This window comes from Rhopalosiphum maidis, chromosome 1 (assembly GCF_003676215.2).
Source record: "Rhopalosiphum maidis isolate BTI-1 chromosome 1, ASM367621v3, whole genome shotgun sequence".
In the NCBI taxonomy this organism is placed as follows: Eukaryota; Metazoa; Arthropoda; class Insecta; order Hemiptera; family Aphididae; genus Rhopalosiphum; species Rhopalosiphum maidis.
Genome location: NC_040877.1, coordinates 83,246,613 through 83,272,448, shown reverse-complemented (window position 1 = coordinate 83,272,448; position 25,836 = coordinate 83,246,613). Strand labels below are relative to the sequence as shown.

General features: G+C 22.9%; 1 protein-coding gene and 1 long non-coding RNA gene across 5 annotated transcripts in view; one reads left to right on the top strand and one right to left on the bottom strand.

Annotated features, from left to right (window-relative positions):
• LOC113557726 (limbic system-associated membrane protein-like) overlaps positions 1–2,019 on the top strand; it is a 182,053-nt gene extending 180,034 nt beyond the window's left edge. For all 4 annotated transcript variants that reach the window (XM_026963283.1, XM_026963281.1, XM_026963284.2 and 1 more), the window contains one exon: positions 1,538–2,019. In XM_026963283.1, the coding sequence (XP_026819084.1) occupies positions 1,538–1,671 (134 nt within the window). In that variant the 3' untranslated portion in view covers positions 1,672–2,019. The remainder of the gene's footprint in view (positions 1–1,537) is intronic.
• A 10,582-nt stretch (positions 2,020–12,601) lies between these two features.
• LOC113559063 lies at positions 12,602–13,542 on the bottom strand. The gene is made up of 3 exons (XR_003405818.1): positions 13,363–13,542; positions 13,007–13,186; positions 12,602–12,827 (listed from the first exon to the last, which is right to left on the bottom strand). It is a non-coding gene; the product is annotated as an uncharacterized LOC113559063 (long non-coding RNA).
• Positions 13,543–25,836: the final 12,294 nt, after the last annotated feature.

Below are 25,836 nucleotides of genomic sequence, written 5' to 3'. Positions count from 1 at the left end.
AGCTGCTCTCGTGAATAAAATCATAGGATAATATAATATTAATAATATTAAAAACATTGTTAATTATCAAACTCTAAAAACTTCAATTTTACTAACAAACTTGAAAAAAATATGTTGCTTTTTTCCTTTAGTTTAATGTTATGATATTATATTATGAATAATCTGTACATTTAATATTTACAAGTTTACAATAGTATTATGTTATAATGTGATATAAATTGACATATACATGAAAAGGAAACTTCCAAATAGTGATATACCTAGACATTCTAGAAAATAATTTATTTAGGTCATCAAGATATGATTTAAAAAATATAAAACAAGATGTATGTAAATTTATTTTTAATTTTTAATTTTTAACAGAAGACTAGAATGTCATATTTTTGCCTCGAGACAAAATTGAATATTTGTGCTTTTTCAGTTAATTGACTAACCGAAGTTAAATCTGTCAACACCCATAAAATATTTTAAAAATAAATAACTTTAAATTATATTGTTTTTTGACAAGGTTAAGAGACTAGACTAAATAAAATCATTAAGTGTAAATTTGAGTATTTTTAACGTGTACTATAATAAATGTACTATTTAACATGATCAAGTTGAAAACTTGGAAGAGATATGAACTAACAAGTTCTGATTTTTCTTTATTTCTTTTACGCTATCTTATATTTTTTTTTAAATATCTATCCATATGGATTTTTTTTTCAAGCAATTTCCAAAGAGAAACGTCTGAGACTTCATTAGTGAAGAAACACATGAGCTACAATTTTCACTTCTCAATCGGTTTAAATTTATTTTGATGCACGATAAAAGTTCATTAAATATTTGTTTATTGAACGAAAGTGTATACAATTCCGTCTAAGCTCTATTACTTTTTCTAATAGGTCATTTATGTAAATAGGAATTAAAAAATTGAGCTCTATACCACCGATTGGATTATGTTTATTAAACTTTTAATGGCATCGCACCTTCTAAGTCGTTCAGGAATAATTATGTGTATTTTTTTTCCAAATCACAATCTGTAATAGTACATTAATTATAGTATTATAGATTTAATAGAAATATTAATTAATAATTACATTTGCGATATATCTAAAAACATTTTATTATAGAAGTATACTTGTAAGTTTGATTTGACAGAGCGAATATTTTATTGAATACTAGTTTAAAATTACTGTTTGAAGTAAGAAACTGCCTTTTAGATTAAATATACGAGAGCCCTATAGTAGATTTTAAATATTGTAGAATATTTAAATTAAAAATTATCTATTCAGTTATTTAAATATTCTCTATATGTATTTAACTATAAATATAAATACACCCGAAAAGTATTTTAAAATAAAAAACATATTATATTCAATTTTGTAACACTTAATAATATAATAATAAATACAAATAATATATTGTACACTATAAACTTTAAATGGTTAGTAAATACAATTTTAACTTTTATAATTGTTTCAAAAACACACATTAATACTTAATTGAATAAAACAATAATACATTGAACTCGTTTTTTTATAATTATTTGTTTTAGAAATTGACAACACAGCCGCAATTCAACGACACAAAAGCTCAAATTCAGCTCTGTTAGTGACAGAATTGTCAATTTTCCCATTGACATCGTTCCTTCTTATTGGTCACAATGGATTTCGATGGGTTTTTTTATAAGCACAACTATATTTGGTTCTTACTAAATTGAGTAATTCAAATATTTTTGGTGTAACCTTTACCATGATGAACTTTGTTTTTATGTTAATAAAATATTAACGTATGTTTATTGGACTTAATAAAACTATAAAGAAGTTCTTTGTAAAATAAAATAATTTTCCATAATCTTATTGTATACAAATCATGTATAAAAAAAATATATCCTTTTTAAGGTTTTAAAATGATGGGACAAATTTATAGTATCCCAGCGCGCTTTACATTTTCAGTCTAAAGTTTTATTGGAATTTTTTTCATTTTATGTTAGCTGAAAACTTAAAAACTTGTAATATACAATCCTCCCATTTTGAATTTTACCACATTATTTTAAATATTTTATTTTGTCATTAATTTATTCTATTTTTATTTAAAATAGTTTATTCATTGTAACTGGTGTTATTGGCGAAATCCCAATCATTATACTTAAAATAAGTAATTATATTTTCTCTTATTAATTTATTGTGTATAGTTTTTAATGATTTATATACTTTTTAAAGGACATTGTCATGTGCTATCTCCTAAATGAATTACTTATCAAGTTAACAGTATTATGTACATTGTAGTATAATATTGATTTTAGATTTATTATTAATCAACACCCAAATATACCAATAATTTCATTAAAAAATGTAAAAATTATAAATATTTTGTATTTATTTATTTAAAAGTATTCTGACTGTTAATTTATATTTAAGTCAATGAATGGTTAAGAATTTTAAAATTTTAAATTACCGTGTTAACTCTGTTAAATTATATTGTTTCGTTTATTTTATCGATTATTATTTATTATTTGTGTTATATTTTCATATAAATTTAATTTAAATATAATTAAATATTTTATGTTTAAATGAGCATAAGTTTATGTGAAAAAATTTAATCATTTTCTTGCGTTAAAAATCATACAATATATATAATGTACCTACTTTATAATAATAATATGATATACCAATAATGTTTACCTTTTGGTGATTATTATTTAGTTATACAACTGTATGATATTTAGTATTGATGAATCAATTAATAAAAATATAACATAAAACATACACATTTCATTTGTTTTATTAATTATTTGTATATTTTTTCTTGTACATAAATAAATATATTATAAAGATTAAAATATCAAAATATTCCAAACTAAGACAAGCAGTCGTAACGATAAAATGTCTTCTAAAATAATCAGCTACCCAAATTATTGAATAGGTACTTTTGTAAATGGTATTAAATCATTTATGAATTATAGATAACTTGTTTAAAAAATCATTATTTATTATTTTTCATTTTCTTTATTTTAAGAGTGCTTCAACATGTATATTACAATAATTCTGTCATATAAATACTTATAATAGAGAAAAAATTTAATATAAACATTTTTTTATTTAAAAATATCTAAAATGATAACTAATTTTTTTATTCTTTTTACAATATTTTAAGCAGGTAGTTTAGGGGTCAACTTAAAAAATTAAATGAGAACCTATACTCAGAAATTCAGGTTAGTAGCTTATGAATTATAAAAAATTTAAGTTTTGATAATTGGAGTGGTGTGATACAAAGGATACCCCACAAAATGCTGGTCTACTAATCTGCTAACCAAAACTTTAAATACTTATAACTCATAAACTACTTTTCCGTATCTCCATTTTTATGTATCGAAAAGCACATTTTGATTGCAAAAAAAGTATAGGTTTCCGTTTAAATTTCCTAAGTTTACCTCCGAAAACCCTCTAAAAATATTGTAAAAGATATAAAATTACTAATCGTTTAAGATACTTCTAAATAAATAAAGTTTCACATTAAAAATGTTTATTACTATGAATATTTTATAATCATAAAATAAAAAGATTGTAGCATATATTTTGAATCACTCTGTAAATATATAATTATGAATAAATGAATTTCAATAATAAATTTAATGTTCCAATGGGTATTTTAATGGAAACAAAACAGACTAAACTTAATAGATATATATATATATATAAATTAATTAAATAAGTTAATTATTTATATAAATATGATTGTGAAATAATCAAATAATAAATAATTTTGGACTTCAAGCTTCGACCTTGAGAAATGTTGTTCCTTTCGGATTTCGATTTTTTGTTGAATGTTGGCCATTTTTTATTCACTTCAGATGAATGACATTTACAAAAAGTAGTTTTGATTTAATCTGTTAATCCAATTTAATTTATACTCTATATTCATTGTACATCAACTTATTGAAAAAAATAATATGCAACGCATATATCATTTTATACGTACTTCTTCATTGATATAGTCACACCTACGTGCGATTTTATAGAACAACAATCACGATATAATTTATACTTTTATAATTTTAAACTTCACACAGACATATATTATATCCTAAACAATTTAAAATAATATGATGTGAGTTGATTAGTTCAAATTAAATCGAAAAATAATTTGTATACTTTATTAATATTGATCACTTCATTTGTATTAAGTAAAAAAACATTTATTACAATAACAACTAATATTATATTACTTTTAACGGGAAGTCAATCAATTGTACTTGAATGTATGATATAGGTGCCCATTTCAATGTGTTAATACATTTTTGAATAAATTAATTTTAATGAGTAATTAGCAGAAAATTTTATACACAACACTTTCATCATAATAAACACTATTTATATTCAAATAATATTAATATATTATAAATATTATATTTTAGTGTGTTTACGGTTATATATAAGTTTACGTATATATAATATTATAATATCAGTTTAATTTTACGGAAAAATATTAAAATCATTAATTGAACATGCTGGATTGCAGAATTATAAATAGACACTTATTAACTGCACAACATGCTAAATAATTTGTATATTTTATCAATTCCAGCAATATGGTTATCGACCTATATATTATGATACATATTTTATGTATGCATGCATTAATATTTTAAGCCATTGCGTGCAGCAAATATTTAATGAAATATTTGTTAAGATAAATTGTTTGGATAGAATTATAATAATAATAATGATGCTCCCTAATTTTCTCGTATCATCGAAAACAATTTATCACACAAAAATGTATCGCAAATAATTTGTTGATCGTAAACTAGTTCATTGTAACACAAACTTACCAAAAAAATTTTATCTCTACTAGCAATGCCATAGTATTTCAATATTAATGCAAAATGTATACTTAATGGAATAACTAAATAATAGTAATAATAATTACAGGGCAAATATTAAGGAATCATGATAGGTAAATGATACTATGTTCAAATATAATATATGTATATATTTATATATATTCTACACAAGGTACAGGTATAATAACTGATGTGAATTGTATGATTTAATTTTTAACAGTGGTCAGTGTATTTAAAAAGACTGGGCAGCAACTATTACAGAGTGAAAAGAGAAAAGTTTACGAAAACGCAATTTAATGTTGCGTAATTACATGGATATCGACTTTATAGTGAACTTTAACTAAACCCGCAATGCACAGCAACCCGTAATGCGATGGCAATTTTTAAGTGCCGACTAAGCATTTTGGACCTATTCTCTGAATCGAATTGGCAAAATATCTGTGTATATGTTTAATACACACACAAACACACGTATATTTATATATAATCTGTATATGTGTATTGTGTATCTACATTATACCTATATGTTATATATTATTATTTTATATAGGAGAGGACGATAGCGTCACTATTATAATGCATTTCAGAGAAATCCCGCCTCACCAGTTATCCACTACGCATGTAGAATATTGAAGTAAAAAAAAAAAACCGGGATCTTACTTTTACTAAATAGTGGGATTTGTGTGTGACTTGTCATTTGGTAGGTGGTTATAAATATCAAATAATTTTAAGACAATTGGCTTGTCATTCAATAATGATAAGTATACGAAAACCTATTTCTGTGCAAATGAAACAGCATCAATAAATGCTTAAATACTAATTAATCGATTCATACAATTATACTATTACTTTAAGGATTTTGCAAGATTTTTGTTTTCTAAAATAATTTTATTTTTGAATAAATATATTTCAATAAAAAGTATTACTAACATCGTGTGTTTAATAATAGGTGTCACCTACATAACACTACATAATATTATATCAAATTTAAATTTTTTATTATCATTCGAAGTCAATATAGGTAAAAAAAATACATATATATCATGTAATCTATGTTACAGTAAGACAATAATAATATTTTTTTAAAAAAAAACACACATATTTGTAAAGCTAATTCATTCTTTGTTTTGCTCAAAATCTAAAATAATAACAATAATAATAAAAACTGTTTAAACATAATGCTGATACAAAAACACGTTTTACCATAACGGTGCCAAACATCTTAAAGACAGAATATGTTAAAAGCAATTTTAGAGATAATTTGTTGGGATAAATCTTCAGAACAACCTCAGATTTAACCCTCGAGAACATATCACAGTCTCTCCAGACCTGAAGTAGTTTTCTTTTCACCTCCGCTGACGGGGGATGCAAATGTTCATACATCAGATAAACTATTTAGATATATAAATGTATAGGAGTATAAAACTGTTTTTGACGCTGCATAAGATTAAACTAAATCCTTGTTGGAATAACTATATTACGGTGTATACTGTACATCATGATTATTTATAATATAATATTATTTATAATTAACCATAAGATGTAATTTAAATATTTGTGTTTAAATTTTATCATAGCATTATAATTATATGAACAAGTACATTCTTACGTATAAAAAATAACATATTCCCATCATAATATTATATATATATATATATAAATAATATCATATTATTTTAACTGTTAACATTTTTAAGTATGTTTAAAATATAGGTTATCAATATTTATATATACAGATACATATTATAAAAATGAAAAGAGGCATCGATGTTATTTAAAAAGGTATTGAAATTAAAATTACTTAAAGTAATACAAAAAACCTTCAGATAAATTCATATCCATCATTGGTCTATCTATAATTGCATTGGGTAATTCGCTCCAAATTATATTATGAAAATATATATATATGTATATTATATATATATATATATATATATATAAATGGAATGCTATTCATTAGTAAGCACGTAACTTGAAAACGTATTAACTGATTGAGGCTTTGGGCTCATTTTTGTTTTTAAATGTTTGTAATAGTCTGAATAAGGTTTTTATGGAAAGAAAAATTGGAAAAGTTGTTAGGAAAATTAAAACTTTGGGAAAAACTGAAAATGCGTTTTTGACTTTTTGTATGTAATTGCGGCTATATGCGTGTGATTGCTGAAATTTGGCTTACACGCAGAGTAATAATAATGACAAAAATATCCCGAACCACTCCTCAAAAGTCAAAACAACGCAACGGTCAACTAGTTTCAGTATAAAATATTTTTCAAAATAATACGTGTTTTGTTTGATTTACTATATTTATTAGTTTTTACTATCTACATATTATAATATGAATTTTTCAAAAATGTATTAGACTACTTAGTAATGTTGATTCTTTATTAATACCGAAGAAATTCATATGAAATATTAAATATAATTTAAACAAATAACCAATAATTTATAATATTTTTTATGTGGTGTAATTTGTGATATAAGTACAAAATCTAAGTTTAAATAAATTAAATATTTAGCATGCCATGAGCAGCGAATACACTTTGTGGTTTACGAGACATTGCTCGGTTTAATTATGAAGATACGGAAATGACAAAATCATAGTTATTTGCGTGTACAAAATTATTACGTCACTGTAATAAACCTACAATATAAAATATTCTAATTTACTAAACGTCTCAAACTGCTCTTTTGTGGTTTTAAAATGTATTCTTTCAACGCGGTGTTGACACTTAATCGCCCTCGCCAAGATGTCGTATTCATTTTTTATTGTAATGTCAAAAACGCATAGCAAATTTGGCACTCGTGAGTATTAAAAATTATTTAAAACTTTTGCATAAAAAATATACCTATGCTTTCAAGTTGTGCATTTGGAAACCACTATGTTTCAATAACTTTAAATATTAACGCGATTTATATAAATATGATATTGGATAAAATGTTTTCATATATTCATACACGCAATAGTATTATGTGTCAGATACATGTTTTTTGTTACAATCGGTATTAAGTTTTAAATGCACCACCGAGTTATTTTTATCGAATATAATATTCAATTTTACATAATATTATGGAAATAGTATTTAAAAACAATTAAAATTCTATTTTACTACATAATTTTATTTTATGTAGGTATTAATATTTATATCAAAAATTGTACATAACAAATTTACTAAAAAGAAGATCATATTTATTTAGTTTATAATAAATATTTGGTTATAAATATTTGCATTATGTAAATTATTAAACGTTGACCGATAATTAATATGTTTAATAAAATGTCATGAGTCGTTTATATTTATCATAAAATATATTGAAGTCATTTTATATAACCATAAAATACTTATCTTGTTTTTTTTAATATTTTAAGAAATTATCAATTAATATTAATTGATTGACCTAGATTTTTGTTTTTGTACAAATTAATCAAAATGAAAATTAATTTAAAATATATGCTATTGTATAATTTATTACAATCACATGACAATTTCTTAGATGTACAAACTTCGGTTCATTAATATTATTATACATGTGTTTTTATTCGTGTTTCAGTTGTACTTGCAAATTAAACTATCTGTGATATAATTTAGATTCTAAAGTGATTATTATATATCATAATATTATATTTGTTTGAATTTAGCATATTGTTGATGTGGTTCTTGATGAAAACATATTATAAACATGGTATGCAATTGTATGCAAATCCGTTTTAGTGATGCATTTAAGGAAATGTGTTATTCAAATTAGGGTCAGATTTAAATGCGGTGTGAGCTATAATACAATTGTTAAGATATTTAAAGTGGTCTAGAGATATTGCGTGCAATATTATTGAGTGAACTAAAATTCAAAAATTAAACAAGGCAAAACAATGTAATTAATATTTTACAAAGTATTTATTTTTTTTTACCTTTATAATTACTTGTTTAAAAAAACTTATAAATCTTCAGCCGAAACTAAATAATAATTTTTAAACTCAATCTAGTTATGAACAGTTATTGTTCAGTGTTCAGCAAGTTAATATATCTATTCAATTTAAAAATTATGATGAATATTTACCAACGTCCAACAGTCTATATAAAGTAAAACAAGTTACTTTTTATGTTGAACTCAATGAACTCGCATAAAAAAATAAATTATTCTGCTAGGTACATAAACTTAAATATTCAAAAGTGTGACTATTGAAGACGAAAAATAATTTATTTTTGAAATATTTTTTATTTGATTTATGAATACAGCACATTTTATTAACTGTATAATAAATAATTATGTCAACAACGGAATTTCTCCAATTGGATTATTTATATGAACAGAAATAAACAAAAACAAATAACCAAACCAATTATAGGAAAACCTAGGACATCATTCAAGAATCATCAAATAAATAATTCATTTTCTACAACAAATGGAACTGTAAAATTCGGTTTAATATTAAAAGAAAAAAGTATTATTATAAGTAGTTAATAAAGATCGTTATTGAAACACTATATTATACATTAACAAAAACAAAAATAACTATTATAACAATGAGCATTTCATTATTTTATTTTTTCTATAAGTTTATAATCATCCATACGTAAACTCGACGTTTTGTCGAATTCGAGTAAACAGCTGATGTTGACATGTCGTTAGACAAATATTTATAGTTATTATTGGTTAGGACGTACATGCGTTATAATCTTTAATTCACTACAATTATAATAATAAATCTGTTTCTTTTAAACAATATTTCAATCGTCATTTACAGGATCTTAAACATATATATATACTATATAGGTATAGTTTATTATTATTATTTATTAATTTTTACATTGAAATAATGTGTTAGTACTATAAACCACTATTATACCACCTCCTATCAACCACGCTGACCGCATTGCTTATGTTTACTTATTTATACTTGCTTTTACTTACATTTCACCAATACCGGTTTCAAACGTTTTAAATCAATCGATAGAATAAAAAACATACGAATATAAATATTAAAATCATTTACTATTTGAAGTTTTCAAGCCATTTGTCTATTGTATATGTAATCGACTAGTAAGTATAATTTTATAACTTAATGTGCATCTCCTATTTTATCATCACTGTATTTGTTACATATACATTATGTTTTTTTTTCTCGTTTTTTATTTTTTTTTTTTTGAAAAAGTCCAATCATAACTTAAATGAACTTTAAATAATAAATTATTATGTGCACCTGATTTGTTTTCAATATTATTGTTATAATATTACCATTTAGGAAAGACTAACTTATCGTATTGAAGATTAAAAACGATTGATATATTCATTTAAAAACATTCTAGGTGGTTCTTTAAGAACATAAATGTTAATCAAAAATATTTTGCTTGCTTTATTATTTTATAGTTGACAAAAATATGACAATTAAAATTACACACAATTCAAATCAAAATGGTGTGAATTATGCCGCCATTTATAAGAGCTGATAAAAATAACAGCCATCGGCCATTATTTTATTTTTTAAGCATCAACACACATATTCCACGTCGGTTAACATTAACATATTTTTTCGTTAGAACGAGTATTTGCCGTGCGTCCATTATATTACACATATAAATAAATTACTGCGACTACCTACTATATCGTCTACATCATAATCGAATCTAGAAAAAATTACCCGAGGAAGAAATACCCATAATAAAAATACACAAGAAAATAATACACAAAAAAAAAATACCAATGGTATTAATACCATGAATGTCAGTTGTTTTTTTAATTTATAAAACTGAAACTTATAATTTACAAACTATAAAGTAATTTAATAAAAAAAACTTAAAACTTTATAAAATTGATAAATTTCAGTGTTTACCGCTTAACTACCGGAACTAAAAATTGTATTCAGATATTTTAAAAACTGGAATCAAAACCAGTACCAAAATTGTATTTTTTAAAAACCAAGTTGTTACCGAAACTGAAAAACTCATTACTGTTCCAAATTCTATTTATAATATATATCATAAGCCATAGTAAATTTAAACATATTCATGGATACATTAAAAAAAAATCTATACATACATACTTGATAAAGTTAGTATTAGTTATAAACTTATAAATATAGTAAGTATCTAATAAAGACATAGGTTATCACTAAAATATAAATATTATACTAATATTAATAAAGCTATATTTATATTTTATAATATATAGGTATAGCTTATTAATAATATTATAATTCATAGTAAATTTAAACACAAAAAAAAAAACACATTCAAATAATATTCACAAATTACAAATATAACAGTTAAAAATATCTGTGTATTTAAATAAATTAAATATTACTATTTTAAGGATATATTATATGGATATTTTAAGTATCTTATTATTATACTTATTATATTATGTAAAAAGTAATTTATGGTTCTATTATCATTATAATATTCAGTAGTTAATATTTTTAATTTATTTTGAATACTTTGATGAGTTTTTGTTATCATTTTTTTGCGTGGTTATCCTAATTATCTTTGTAACAGATGGGTTTTGTGAACCACGTTTTCTAGACGAATTTTTTTAATTAAATGCTATATGGATGGATGTGTTTGATTAACAAGGTTAAAAACCATGGTTCTATCTTTCTGTTTGGTGGTTTGTCCGTTCATTATCATTTAAAGCGGTTAAATAAACATTCCAATCAGGAGGAAAAGGAACCGAAATGTTTTAGCTATAATTCTTTTGTTTTAACCTAATATTTTGGAACAATCGTTTATATAAGTGGATTTAAAATATTTTATGTGGTCTATCACATTAACGGGTGTAATACTTTTTAAAAATTATATAAAATAACAATTATATATCGGTAAATTACTAGTGATAGCTTAAAATGGTGTATTTATTTAGATTAGAAAAATTCGTGTACTATCATATTTAAATTTATTAAGAATTCTAAATTTGATAAGAAAAACAGATATATAAGATTAAATTATAAAAAGTTAAAGAGAATTTCGGACCTGATTCACCTTTATTACAAGCAGGCGTGGATACAGGGGGACTGTGAGTGCTCGGGCACCTCCTGTCGTCTAAGCTTTAAGCCACTAACAAAAACAAGTTATATAATTTATTTTTTAAAATAAAAATAATAATATCGTTGCTTTCCGCTATTATAATACATTTATTGGCAGTTTATTATCAATATTTAATAATTATTATTATTAAATCGCTATTCGCGATTAATTTTTATATAATTTTTTTATTTGTTTATATAAGAAATTAATGTTATTATTAAGTTAATATTCAATAAATACTGATGTTTGAAAAAAAGTTAGCTCTTATAAATCAAATAGAAAGTCGAAAGGAGTAAACAATTTTTTCCAGCACCCCCTGTTAAAATTTTCTGGATTTATGCTTGATTACAAGGTTTTTCCAGATTCAAGTAGTTGACAAACACACTCTCATATCGTCTTACAAGTTCTTCAATTATTGTGATCGATTTTTGGTTTTGATTTCTTAAAATTAACAAAGCTTAATTTTTATTTCTTGATTAAAAAATATCCATTTTACAATTCCTTTGAACTTCCATTTAAATGAAAACACTATAATAATAATTATTGACTTCAAAATGAACGACTTTCGACTATCACCGAGTAAGTATCACGTTTAATAAGAAATAGTTAACGAAAATAATAATTTTTACTACACTATTTATCAAGAACTCAAGAGAATTTAAGCCAGTTAATCACTGGCACAGTCAATTACTGATAAGGTATTATTAAAAATATTTTTATGATCGCCATTTTAAATAGAACGTTTATCATTAATCACCACGATGTTTGGCGGCACACCAATAAGCCACGGCTCCTCGATTGGGAAATGCTGGTATAGGTTTGCAACTATGGAGGCGCGAGGACGAAATTCCCATCCACGTACCATGTATCAACTTCAGTTTAATTTGAAGACAAGCGTCAGTGAAAATCATTATTATTCTTTCATCAGAATCAGGACCAGTATAATTATGAAGTAAGAATCGATAACCGTCAGGCTGTTTACTATTCGCCTATAATAACATACCATGAATGTAAATAAAAATAAAAAAACAATGTATTTACTTTAATAAATTATGCATAATGATGATGCAGAAAAATACGCTAGAAAAATCACTAAATTTTAAAATTAATCGAAAATCTATAAATATATTTATTATATTATAGTAGTATATTAATTGAACTTAAATACCTTCAATTATCATTTTATCCCGTGATTTAAAACATTTTAGATATTTATTAGATCGTTGATTACGAAGAGTCTATTTTACAGTATTTTCAAAAGGCACATGTGCTCATACACGGTCATCCGATTTTACAATTCCTTCTGCATTCAACTGTAAAGGATTCGCACTATTTGTAGAACATTCACCTTTAATATAATATAAAATATATTACTGATACAATTTACGAAATCAATACAATTTAAATTTGTTCACAGTAAAAATGTAAAATAACCTATTTAATATTACTTTCAAATACAGTTATTTTTATAATAATAAATCATAAATTAATTAATAAATCGTATAACATTAAGATATGACCAACCTCCGTTTCTCCCACAAATATCGCCACATTTGCTTCTTCGCTATCCATTGCGTGTATATATTCATTCAACAACAATTTTTGGATTATTTTTTGATATCAGGTTTTAAGACTGCTTGACAGTTTAATGATTTGTACTTAGAGCCTCGCCATTGAAGACAAGATTTAAGATTGTGATTATTAACATACAAAATAAATGACGATTATAGCGTAATTTTATTATTATTATTTTTTTTTTGTTTGATCTGATTATTTGTAGTTCTTCATTCATCTATAATTTATTGTATAATCGTTAAATTTAAACATTAAAACGTATCATTAATCTGAAATAAATTTTAGTTACCTTGTGATTTTCATAAATAACTACGAATTATTGTTAATTGCGTATGTTAACCGCAAATCGTAGCTTGCATGTGTAAAAACGACCGGTGAAGAACAGACTGACAGACGATTATGTAAAATATAACTAAAAACTATAAAAATATGCAAAATAAGCCAATATATATATATAGATAACGTGTAACTGATAGATAATACGTGGGGCAATTAGGAAATACCTACCAAGTTTATGATTATGAAGGTACATTGTACAATAATATATATATACATATATGTATATATAATACGGGGAAAAACAGCAGTGTTATTAATCTATGTAAATAATGTAACTATTTATAATAAGTATATACAACATTTTTACTTTAGTACTACTTACTTCTATTAACTTACGATAACCATGTCCCAAAAATGTTATTATTATTTTTTTTTCAGTATATTATTTTATTATTTCCACTGATATTTTTTATGCTTATTTTTTTCTCGAGTATTCTTACTAATGATCTCCCAATCGACCTGCTATTTATCATATTAGGTTTCTTTCTTAAACTTCATTCAGAACCAAAAGTCACCCAACATGGAACTTTCCAATACTCTAACAATTTCTTTCTTATATTTTATTCTACTTCGTCTATGAGTATTAGATGTATACCACCTATGGAGCCTAAATTCTACCTACATAAAAACGTTACACTATTTTAAATTTATGATTTTTTCGAATCGTAGTGAATTGGTCATAGGATAATTGATTGTCGAACGAATATTTTACTATACTAATAACATAATCAATACACACATTTCAAAATATTATGTATATTATTTTAAAATATTAAAATACTCTTATTTATTTATTTTTAAATAACGTATAGTTAAATCCAATTTACAATGCGGTTAGATTATTCAACTATGTAGAAATGTATAGATTTATTTAAGAAGGAGGAAATCCATAGTTTAAGCGCTGAAGCACATTTTACAACATTTGTTTAAACATAATTTAAAAATACATAGTACTGTTTAATAATGTATGATCTGTTATAACTTTTTATTTTATTTTTTAAAGACATTTATTGGTGGTGAATGACTTGAAGGACTTTAAGGAACACTCAATTCCTTTTACATTGGTTAAAAAATAAATGTTTTTATACGGTTTCTCTAATGTGGTAAATAGATCTCTGCACCAATTGTGTTTAAGACATCTTATTGGGCTATAAAAAGACTTACCAAATTTTTGTATTGTTATTATGATGAAATATTTCTATACATGTTTCTACCTAAGTATTTATAACTGAGCTATAAGTCAGCAAAATGATTTATTTGGATGGACAGTTTTTAATGGTTTTTATTTGTTCTTATTTGGCCATGGTCAAATGACTTATTTTTCAAGTTTTATAATATTTAATACTTAATGGATAATGGAGAATGGAAAAATGTTTTGACTGATTCAATTAAATTATGGCTGAGTAGGGTTGAATTTATAACTTATAAAAAATTTTATATATTTTCTAAAATTTAATATTATCGATAAAATAACAGTATATTATTTTATTTTGTTTATGTATACGTACATTAAAAGATAAAGAAACTCAAAAATCATAAAAATATATTTGGAATTATAATATATTATTAATAATAAACAGTATTTTGTGAACATTATTATTATGTTATTATTTTATTTTTGTATTGGTCTTAAGTTATTAGCAGAGTATTAGGTGTTTGATTTTATTCACAAGTTTTATGGCGACAAGATTCTTGGGACCACTGGAACAACTTTACCTTGTTAACTACTATTCACATAATTTTAAGGTCAATGAGGGTTTTAATCAGGAAAATCACCGACCCGTTGAAAATTATTCAGACAACATTGAATGGACGGTCTACATGACGACAAACGTCTATAAAAATTTTTAATCTAGTCTACAAAAGGAACAACTGTCAGAGCTTACTGTCTTATCTTTGAAGTGAGTTAAATAACTTGATTAAACAAACCGCCAGAAGTACATGTTCATTAATAATTATAGATTACTAATTACTTCTATTAACCAAATAAATTGTGTCTGTGACCACACCGGTAAGAGTTTCAAATCGGCAGTGACGATAGTAAACATTTAAAAAAAAAAATGATATTTAAGATAAAATATTATATATTCCAATAGAATATTAAAATATTCTTAGTATGAAAATGCTGCAAAAATGTATGTTTGGATGATTTATAAGGTGAAAATAATGATTATTAAAAAATGTTAATCTATTCAAGAGCTTTCAATCTTTACTCAAATCGTTTTTTTTAGTGACTATTAAAATAAATATTTTAAATAATTTTTAAAATAATTATCTGAACCTATGTTTTATCACAGGTACCAAATTTAACAACCTTGAGTAATCAACAATAATTTATTATAAAATATTTTTAAAACGCCATTTTGACATCGGTTATATAGCTATACCTTTTAGACTAATTATATAAGTGTTAAAACCATTGAAAAATATTACAGGTAAGTCATGATAATATTATAAAGAATGTAAAAAAATAAAATATGTGATATTATGTACCTTTTATTATCCTACATTAGAATATTTCTTGGAACAACCATAAATAAATATTAAGGGTTTTTTACTTTAAACTAATCAGCATTATAAACTAAACTACTTAATTAAGAAAAAACTCATGGTTTATTTATATACAGTGTTCACGTTATGTTTTGCAATTATTTATAATTTTCACAGTAGTACTAACTGTGTCTTAATGTTTATCTTCTTTTAAATTTAAAAAGGTTTCATGATGCATATTTCAAGTATTTTATAATATAATACGAAAATTAATATGAGAGCATTCAAATGTAGATACGTATTAGATACATGTACATTATATTTTATTAAAATAATCAACATAGCAAATTATACTAATGATTATTGGGTTTTAATCTTTAAAAATAAACTAAAATGTTATTATTATGGAATCTGCGTATAATTTGTGTATAAGTATATAGAATTATTTATACAATAACTGAGTTCATGTATGTCAGCATATACAAAAGTTACTTTTTATCATATTATAATTTGGAAGTTTCGATTCAATAATTTGTATTTAAAATTTCACCTTTTTTAAAAAATAAAACAAAAAAAAATGTAATATGTATGCCTATAATAAAATTGCAAATTCTAATAAAAAAATATTATATATTCCAATAAAAACATTTAATTTAAAATGTGTAATTTACGTTATTTTATAATTATTTAATTTATTCTTCAATAGAAACCCACGTATCAAATTCGAATTTATTAAAAACCTAATTTTCTAAAAAAAAAACAAAAATCTATTTACATTGTAAATACGAGTGTTATTATTTTTTAAAAATTAGTATTGATGATTGAACTTCTGAGTATAATATAAATTATATATTTTAACATAAAAATATTGATTGTACATAATAACTTAAATTGTACACATTAATTGAAATGTTAAATTAATTAAACATGCAAAAATTGGCTAAGGTAGCATATCTATTTTTACACTAGGAAAGTAAAATTTGATTTTCCTTCACTTGTTTTTATGACTTTGTTTATGACTTACTATGTTGTTTTATTTTATGGATACTACAGTAAATTATATTTGTTGAGACTTATAATAATCTTAAGGAAATTACCCACGATGAGACAACACTTTTTAGTCAAAATAATAAAAAACAACAACAATATTATAAAGTAATTTTATGACCCCATGTTGTAAAATATTTGTTTTTCTTATTTACTTCCATTTTCAGGTTGCTTTCTATGGTGTATTAATAATGTTCACCTTTGCTAAAATTGTCACAACCACGTATTTACCATTTGTCAACCTAAAATCTTAAATCATAGTTATATTTTGTATTTATAAATATATATATATATATATATATATATATATATTAATTATTTCATAAATATTAATTTTATTTAATATAACTATTACCTACAGAGGAGGTTCTACATCGTAGAATTAAATAACACTTATAATGATTTTAACAAGTATACGATTTTAACAATAATATGTTTTTTTTTTTAGCAGATGGTTCAATAGTAAAATTCACAACACTTGTTCATTTATTAAAAATTGTGTTTATTTAATAAAAATCTGCAGCTATTTTAAATTTTGTGTGAAGTATAATAATTATCAAAAGCTTTTTCGGCCGACCACTTGACGCCAGCTTTGTACACTTAGTGTATTATAATCGATTTTTCACGCAGTAGTATTTTTTTTATTCAATTCCCGACGACGCAACGAGTATAATTATTGTAATATTTTTCTTTAAAATCTTAAGTTTATCAAAAGGATGAGAAACTATATATTTAACATAAATTATAATATCAATTAATTAATTAAATAAATGTCTCTTGGTAGATAACAAAAAAAAATTTCGGATTATATGAAAAATACTGGCAAAACTCTATAAAAAATTTTGATTGAATTGAACTTAAGACGCTTATTTGAAAAATTGTGTATATATATCTTTAATAATTTTAATTTTTAAAAAAAAAAAATGATGAACATTAAACTGCATGCTTACCATTTTTAATAGAAAACAATAGTATAATATTTTTCAATATTAATAGAAAAAAATTAAATTTTTATATGAACCTAAAATTTATTTAAATATCATTAAAATTGCACTGTAAAATAAACATAACATTATAGATTGTTTTAATTTTTTATAAATAATATTTTTTTGAATTACAAGAAAATAACCTAAATCGTAAAATAAAAATCGTCGTTTTTCGTATAAATATCCAACAATTTACATAAAAATTGAGTTGAACATTAAACGTTTTTACTGATTCGTGAGATGACAAACACGAAAAAGAAAAAAACAGAAAAAAAATAAGAACTAAAAGAGAACACTTTTAAACCAGTGTGATATTCATTTACAATTTAAAAATGAAATTATTCATTGATCCGCCTGAAATTTAATATTATTTATAAAATAAACAATCTTTATAATATAATGCAATTAATATCAGTAATGGTTTTGGAATTCTGGTATTTTTTATAGTAAGGATAAATATTCATTATCCTTTCTCATAACTGCCGAATACACAAATAAAAATAAAATAATCGTTAAAACTGAATAAAATACTTAATTATTCTTTGTCAATTTTATTTTAAACTAATATCATAGGAATATTAATTTACCTTCTTACTAAGCCATTTATATTTTTATAAAGATTTATACAATGTTATTGTGGCATTTTATACAGTATAATAATATTAATATAATAGCTGGATTAATAATTAACTATAGTCGCTGCATAATGGATTTGTTATGCAAACCTAAATGTGCACTGTATTATTTGTTTAAAATTAATTTTTTTTTTCATAAGTACAATTATTTGTATTATTTTTATTTTATATATTATTATTAATTACAAAAATTTTCTGACTTCGTCATTTAAGCTTACTGCTTAGTGCTATACAATATAACCAAATAAATATAATTTGTATTATGATATGAATTAAAATATAGTAAATGTATATTGTATAATGATAATAGTAATAAATAATCTCAGTATTGTATAAATAGCAAATAACATTAAAATATTTTAATTTTACTTTTCATACATGTTTATTACAACGTAAGAAAATTATGGAAACAGCGTTTAGCCAACGAATTTTTATTAATGTGTCTTATTTGTTAAAAGAAGTTGATTGAAAACATAAATATTATTTGGAAAAGGAAAACATTTTTAAAAGTATGTATATTATATGTTTGTATTTATATAAAACTAAGATAATTTGTTAGCATGTGACATGAAAATTACGTTATGAATTAATACTGCATGAAAGACATTTTAAACATAACTGCATAACCTCATAAGCATAACTAATAGCATCATGATACATTTTAAATCTAAAATAAAAACGTTTGATATTTTTTATTTAGTAAAAGTTGTTACTTAATATTAGTTAATAATTAGGTATTTCACATTAAAACAATATATGATACAATTATAAAATCTAATTTAATTAGTTATTTTTTATATCAATATTATAGATTAGTGAGTAATGCCAAAAAAATAACTGTTATTTTGTTATAATTCTAGAAAAAATAATCGTAGATACCCGAAATTTTCACTAAATGTTTCTCAAAATATATTTACTCTTTTTAAATCGTAAAAAGACATATGCAATTTTCCATTGTTTTAGCTTTTTTTTTTTTGTATAAATATTGATAAAAAAAATAATTTGCTGAGTAAAAATAATTGAAATTTAATACATAATCTCGCATATATTTTCTAATAGACTATGTAAAAATATTTAGAATACATAATGTACACAATTTATTTTTATAATCATTTGAAGTTCAAATTTTAGTCACAAAATCCATCAAAAACAAAAATTTGCAATTTTTGCAGTTGAAAATGTAAAAAATGTGCGATTTCAAAAATTTGTTTTTTATACTGAAACAAAAAAAAATTAAAAATATATAAGTATGGTATTTTTTTAGACATTTGAAGTTCAAATTTGGATGTCATTACATTATTTTATGTATAGGTAAACTATGAATAATAATATTCATTATTTTGTTATAATTAAAAAACATTATTCGTAGAGACTCTTTTACGTATATTATTATATTTTATACATACAAAAATTAATTCAACTAACTGTATACTACTAATAGTAAAACGAATTTCTAATAATTATGTATCTCGATCCGTTTAAATAAATAAATAACATTTAAATATTATTATACAAAATTACTTTACCTAATAACAATATCTAATAAAATTAACTATACTAAATTATAATGAAGATAATATAGGCTAGTACACTACAGAATAGATTTTCGTTTATAATGATATTATTTTAAAGGCACTGTATTTTTTTTATCATTATTATAGGAGTTAGTTTAAAAACTACCTGCCCGACGATTGTACACCGAAATTGCCTAAACAACACGCCGGCCAACGGAAATATATTATTATGTAGCACTTATTAGAAAATAATATTATAATAAATTATTATAGGGCAAACCACAATTGATACATTATTTTCTTAACACAAAATCTTGAACCACAATTGTTGATTATATGTGCACATTTTGAATCTCAGATTTTCTTTAGTGTGATTGTTTGCAATGAAAATTAAGAACAAGTCTTCCGGCGTAATCAGTTTATTTTAATTACACCCACACTCTACTATATAAAATGTTCATACCCACGCCGATCTATCACACGTGCACACACTCGCAAACACTAAACTTATACATATTATTTATAACCTGTGATTTATTTTCGGTATAAATCAACATTCTATCATGTACGTGTTGTGAATTATAATTAAGAAAGTACCAATTGTATGGTATATTTAGTTGTATGCGCTTGTCACTTTTTCCCGACTTTTTTCAGAGTTCTCGCATCGGTGTTATCATTGTATTATATTTTAGTTTCTAATTTCTAAATTTATTATTTGTTATTTTTACTATTCTACTATAATATACGTGTGCTTTGTGTCGCTATATTCTTTATTGTTATTATATTCGTGGGTGTTGCAATTCATACTCATTTCTCCTATACTTATTATATTGGATCTTAGTATTATGAATTCTTATTAGAGATCAGTAGTGCATGACTAGTCGATGCACCATCATATTATTAAAAAGCTTTATTAATAATATTATGATCAACTCAGATTAAATATAATTTTAATTTAAGTTGTTAACATTATTAAAACTAATAACATTATAATAAATAATAACATTATTATTAATCCCTATGTCGAGATAGAAGGTCTATTAATGATAATATTGTTTTATATATATATTTTTTTTATGTCAGTAATTATAAACTTATTTATTCAATTTATTTTTATAATATCATCCTTAGGAGTTTTTTCAACTTCCACTAATTTTCCTCATCTATCCCAATCTAGAAAGTCCTCCAACTTTATAGACTTATTAATAGCTTATCCATTTATTCAACCATCATTTTCAATTAAATTTAAAAATAGAGTTAATTTAATTAAAATTTACTTATATAATTTTAATCGATTTTTCTGACACTTGTAAGCATGTTTTTGGTATAGATAAAGAGTTAATGTATACACGCATTTATTTGATAAATGTTTACATTTTAAATATTGTATAATTCTAATTAATTCTTTACTTACATTGTTTTAATATAATATTTTGAGAAAGAAAAAGGAAATAATATAGGCAAATAAATAAGATTCAAAAACATTTTTACGTAAATATTTTAAACAATATTCAATAATAATATTATACAAGATAGTTAATTTATATAATGTATACGAAATAATTCTGAAGCTAAGCGTTTTATTCGTTAAGAAGTATGCACTATTAGCTGAATTTGTTCTCTACAAACACTTGGACTCCACTGTGTATTCACCCCTAAATACTTAAAATATTCTACTTGATCAAACTCAAAATGCCCAACTTTTAGGTTTATTGTATCTTCTAGATATCAAGATATACCATATATTTAATATTAGATTTCTTGATAAACGATTTCTTTACAGGTTTACATTAAATTGTATTAATAAATAAAATATTTATACTAACTACAACCGATTGGTACTAAGTATTATTATGTCAAAATAATAAATACTAATAATAAATTAGTATATGAATTCAATATAAAATCATAATTTAAAAAAAAATAAAATATCAAAACATTAAATAACTAAAAGGGTATATTTATTAAATAATCTAAAAAAAATTTTAAAAGTATAAACTTTCTAAGAATTTATAATGTCAAAAGTTTATGAAAAATAAAATATATAAATTGATTTTCTTATAATATTGATTTAAATTATATTTAAACTTTTTTGAACCAACAAGAATATAAAAAACGACGTCCATCATTGAATGAAGTTACAATTTACTTATTTTGAAAAAATAGAATTCATCTAAAACAAAACTCATATTTTACGTTGTTTTAAAATAAAATTAGCTAAAACTTGATTTGATTAAATGTTTATTTAGTTATAGTTATGTATTGGCGCATGTAAACATATATTTAAATACAATTAAATCTTTATAATTCGAATTTAAAGGTATATAAAAACAAATGCAACTTATGCAGAAGAAAATTGAGTTATCAAGGTTTACAATTTATTGAGTCTCAATTGTATAACATATTCATTTCTTTTTTTTTTAAATAAAAACTTTTCAGGAATAGAGTTGTTAAGTTGTATAACTACAATGGATTTTCAAAAAAAAAAAAAACAATATAGTTTTACTCTAAAAAGCAGACAAAAAAAATAATTTAATTATCTCACTATATGAATAAAGATAATTTAAACTTTATTTTCGTATGATACTCTATAGGCATACCTAGTATAAACGTTACAAAACTTTTGTACTATACGTTAAACGTGTAATAAATAAATTCCCTTTAACACAGGTACTATTCTTTTATTATCATAATATGTTGTATACATGTATTGTGTATTTCAAAGTTGAGCGTTTTAAATATATTACAACGTTTTATATAATCTAACGTCATTATTGCAATTGATTAAAATTAACAGAAAAATGATCATTTTAATTGTTTATAATTATATTTATAAAAGTGATCGATATTTTTCAATCATTCGAGTTTTAAATGTATATTAACGCTAACAACTATAAGTAATTTAACTTTCGTGTATTATCAAAACCATTTAAATAGTCTTTATTAAAATTATATTATAACAAGATGAAATTTGTATTCAATATAAATATAATATAATATAATATATATTTTATATTTATATTTATATTTACATATGTTAAATAAAGAATTATGAGTTGTGAATTTGTAGGACAATATAATAATTAGACTAGATGTAGACAAAATTAAGTACCATATTTTTACATATAAAATATTACCGATACAGAGAAGTTAACTTCAAATTCAGAGTTACATAAAAACATTGTAATAGAAAAATCGTTGACAGACAGACATTCACCTTATTCCGTTCGCCTCGGTGCATGTAGTGATGAATAGTGAAATTAAATTTCGAAGCAATAATAAATGTTCATGTTGAAATCATGGTAGCTGAATTTTATTGAATTACATTCCATTACATTTTTAGAAACTTAAATAAAAATACCACTCAATCTTGAACATTTTTATCATTTTTTTCTAATATATAAGGCGTATACAAAAATATCTTGTTTTTAATTCTAGACAAATGTTTTCATAAGCTTAAACATTTAGAAATAGTCCTTAAAAGTATATACAATAATAATTTTAGTTTTTTTTTTTTTTAAATTGTGTGAAATAATGAATGCACGTTGCATGTCAATAAGGTACAGCTTGTATAATAAATAGTAATATATCATATTAATTTAACATAAATATGCTACACATAAATGCATGTTCAAGGATCTTAAAATTATAAAATATTTTTCGCTTACAGATGTGCATTGGATTTTAACGGGATTACAGTGGACACAATAAAACAGTACCTATACATATACGTTCGTCGCACAACTCGAAAAATTCGATCGATAACAACCTCTCACACCCTACCATCCAAAGACAAGTCATTCGAGTAAACTACTCACGACCGCTAGAACAAAGACTACATAATATTTTATTTTACAGTTTTTCACGTAAGGTATATTACAAACACATCATACGAATTGCACATATACAATTTTCACTGTTCGATACATGGAATAAATATGGCCCCTGCTTGAACTTGCTCGGTGAGGACCACTATACACTGTATTATGTTATAAATTAATATTTTGTAAATAAATAATAATAATAATAATATAATATAGTAATTAAAATATTGACAGAAGATTATTCGGTAATGGAAATCACATTTGTTTAACAATTTAAAATGACATGTGTATTATTGAATCGTACATAATATATATACATATATATATAATTTGTAAATATATTATACAAATAAAATAATGTAAAGGATTTATATTATTGTTGTCAAATCACGGTAATCATGGTTGTATAGTGGCATTATGCTAATAAAATAATGTAGTATTTCATAGATGTATTTATTATAATTTATATGATGATGTATTAAAATGAGATTATAATAGTAATTCGTAATGTAGCACGTAATATGTATATTAATTATATTTGCATATAAATTAAATGAGTTATAATATTTGTTTTAAGATAAGTATATATAGCATCATACTATAAAAAATAATTATACTTGTACTGTCTGACCATCAATATAATAATAAACATAACAAATTAAAGTTTTGTGAATATTTCACTACAATTTCAGAATTTTTAATAATCAAAGACCACCGTAATTAATTTACATTTTACGTTTGGGCTATTGACAAATTATAAAAATATGCTTTGTGTATATCAAGTTAATCATTTTATTAAAATTAGTAAAACTTCCCATAGAAATAATAACAGTAAGGTCTTTTATATTTTTATGTCATTTCTAAACATTTCATCATACAAGAAGATAATATTTATAAATTATTAATTAGAATATAAAAGTATAGCTGCATGTTCATGATACCGAGACTATGTTATACATTATTATCATAAAATTAGTATATATTTAAAATAATTTTGAATTTATTGAACATTAAAAAATGTTTATTTAGCACAGAAGTAGTTTACTGCATTGAAAATAAAGTAAATTTTATCAGATAGCTACTTTAATAAATAATTTAGAAAAATGTAAGGTATTATGTTTATATTTTTTTAACATATTAAAACAAAATACAAAACAAAGAAACATATTTTTTTTAGTTATACGATAATTGTTAACTTTAAACTTAAAAAAACTATAGCTATAAAATAAACATTACTTCAATCATCGGAGAGTTACTCTTAATTTATAATTAATATTGCGTTGTAAAACGTATATATTTCTATTAGAAAAATGAATATCATCAAACTACAATGTATACAAATTACTAATAAAAATTAAAGACCCAAAATTAATTTACCTTAGCTATGTTCAATATCTAAAATAAATGTATAAAATTATTGTTTTGTATTTATTAAATTAGTCATATTAATAAAAAAAAAAAAGCAACAACACTTTAAACGTACGCTAAAATAGGTTTGTACGTATGTGTGTATTCATTATTTATTCACATTAAAATAATTATTATATATCAATAAGGAATACAAATTTTTCTAATTAATAAATAAAAC